A 2,106-nucleotide genomic window follows, 5' to 3' on the forward strand; every position below is an offset into this window, starting at 1 on the left:
GGTGGCGAGCACCTCGGCCTGAGACGACGTCTGGAGGTAATCGGGAGGCGCTGCCTGCCCGCCGCTCCGCCTGCCTTCCTCCAGCTGCCTGCAGAATAAAAAACATCCCCAAAAGTCATTATCATTTAATTTCTTTTCCAAACACCCCGGGGCTGGGAAGTGGGGAGAAACAATCCACACCTGGACATTTCTTCGGCGCTTTCCTGATAGCGCAGGAGGAGCTGATCCCAGGCGCGACACTCGGCGGTGAACCTGGCGAGGGTGAGAGGAGAGTCTGCGCCCCGGAGACTATGAAAAACCCCCGAAATGCACCCAGAACTGCCTCTCGCAAGAGATGGCAAAGAGTCCGTCTCACCTGGTGATGTACTCCTTCACTTGGGCCACCGACTCATCCAAAGCCGAGTCCAGCAAGACCCTAAATAGAAGGGAAAAGGCTCCTGCATCTCCTCCAACTATTCGCGTCTCGCCACCCTCGCGCTGAAGAATTTCTGATCTAAATTCGCCCAATTTCCCTTCAAAACCGCGCCCCACGAGGGATGAGTCCTTACCCATTGGGGTCTTCTACGCAGTTCTTCAGCGTTCCGTCTCGCTTCAACTTGTGCACGTAGCGCTTCAGCTCTTCTGAAACCGAGCGCACTGCACAGGGAGACAAAATACAAGAGAAACCAAGGAAAATCAGTCGTCCCGAGCAACGAAGCCCCTTTCCTAAGATCCGAAGACGTTCTAGAACTGTTTCTAAAGGGATAACTCATCTCCGCGGCCACATCCCGAGGATGCCTTCGGTTCTGAGCTCGTGGCTGCCCCTGCCACCTTACCGTTAGCTTTGAAAGCCTTGGGGCTAAAGCCCTCGGTCTGCCTCAACGTGTGTTCGAGCTTCTGGGCAGAAAACTACAAAAAGACAGCAAAAAGGATGTTTAGCGGCAGAAGAAAGGCAAGACGGTGACAATTCGCCATTGAAAGAGAGGGTTTTACCTGGAAACTGGACAACAGCAGCATAGAAAGCCGGTCTGTCTCCGGCAGGTCGAGGCTGATCGATTTGCTTAATTCTAAAAAAATAAATATTTAAGATGAATTACATTCACACCAAGACGCAAGCTGCTGAGACGTTCCTGAAAGACGCTAAAAGCTGTCGTACAGGAGTGTGGTGTGCGGGACGTGGAAGAGGCAGGGAAAAGGGGGGGAAGAAGTAGAGTTCCTCACAAGGAAAAAGTCATTCTTAGGGCTCGACCACGGAAATAAAAAGGCAGAGACGACAAACCACTGGTCTACAGAAGCCATTAACGCAGCGTCTCCCTTTAACCACCAGTACCCACACCTCTGAGAGCGCTGCCAGCACGGACACCAGGCTATGAGACTGCAATAAAGGTCGTGCCAGGAGATTAAATTCCAACTTGCTGTGGGCTGCCCCGCGAGTTTCAAGAGATTGCTCGACCCAGGGAAGAAGCGGAGCACCCACCCGTGACATCCTGGTGAACAGGGGGCAGAGATTTCCGGCGTTTCATCCCCTTCAGGCTGGAACGACACCAAGAGCGACGCTTGGCTTGAGGAGTCGGGACGAGGAGTCTCGGCGACAAGCTGAAAGAACTCGGCGAATGGTCCTTCCTGGGACTGCTTTTCCAGGGAGACAGCCTCTTGGGACTAGGTTCGAGGGCGCTTTTTTGGAGGCGGGGGCTTTCCTGGGATCTTTTCCTCATAGCCGCTGGGGAACTAACGTTCTTGCTGACAGTGGCTGGGTCAGGTGGCTTTAGGAATTGCTCAGGATCCACTTCCTTGTCCCTGGGATGGGAAGCTGAGGGAAACAGATCTATAGTCAGCAGGGTAAAAAGAGAGGAAAAGCATCTTTCGATGGGGCCAGGGTCACGGGCACAAACCTAAACGTCCGAAGGAACTCGTTGTCTTTGAGGGTGGCAGAGCTGACAGTGGCTGGGTCAGGTGGCTTTAGGAATTGCTCAGGATCCACTTCCTTGTCCCTGGGATGGGAAGCTGAGGGAAACAGATCTATAGTCAGCAGGGTAAAAAGAGAGGAAAAGCATCTTTCGATGGGGCCAGGGTCACGGGCACAAACCTAAACGTCCGAAGGAACTCGTTGTCTTTGAGGGTGGCAGA

General features: G+C 53.4%; 1 protein-coding gene across 1 annotated transcript; it reads right to left on the reverse strand.

Moving 5' to 3' along the window:
• Window positions 1-6: 6 nt before the first annotated feature.
• Window positions 7-1,694, reverse strand: DSN1 (DSN1, MIS12 kinetochore complex component; the record flags this gene model as incomplete). Its single annotated transcript, XM_009877810.1, has 7 exons — window positions 1,457-1,694; window positions 973-1,046; window positions 816-888; window positions 549-636; window positions 356-415; window positions 181-252; window positions 7-88 (listed from the first exon to the last, which is right to left on the reverse strand). Coding segments are annotated over exons 1-7 (687 nt in total), but the record flags the coding sequence as incomplete, so codon positions are not given.
• Between the last annotated feature and the right edge of the window lie 412 nt (window positions 1,695-2,106).

Source organism: Apaloderma vittatum, unplaced genomic scaffold (assembly GCF_000703405.1).
Source record: "Apaloderma vittatum isolate BGI_N311 unplaced genomic scaffold, ASM70340v1 scaffold19200, whole genome shotgun sequence".
NCBI classification, from domain to species: Eukaryota; Metazoa; Chordata; class Aves; order Trogoniformes; family Trogonidae; genus Apaloderma; species Apaloderma vittatum.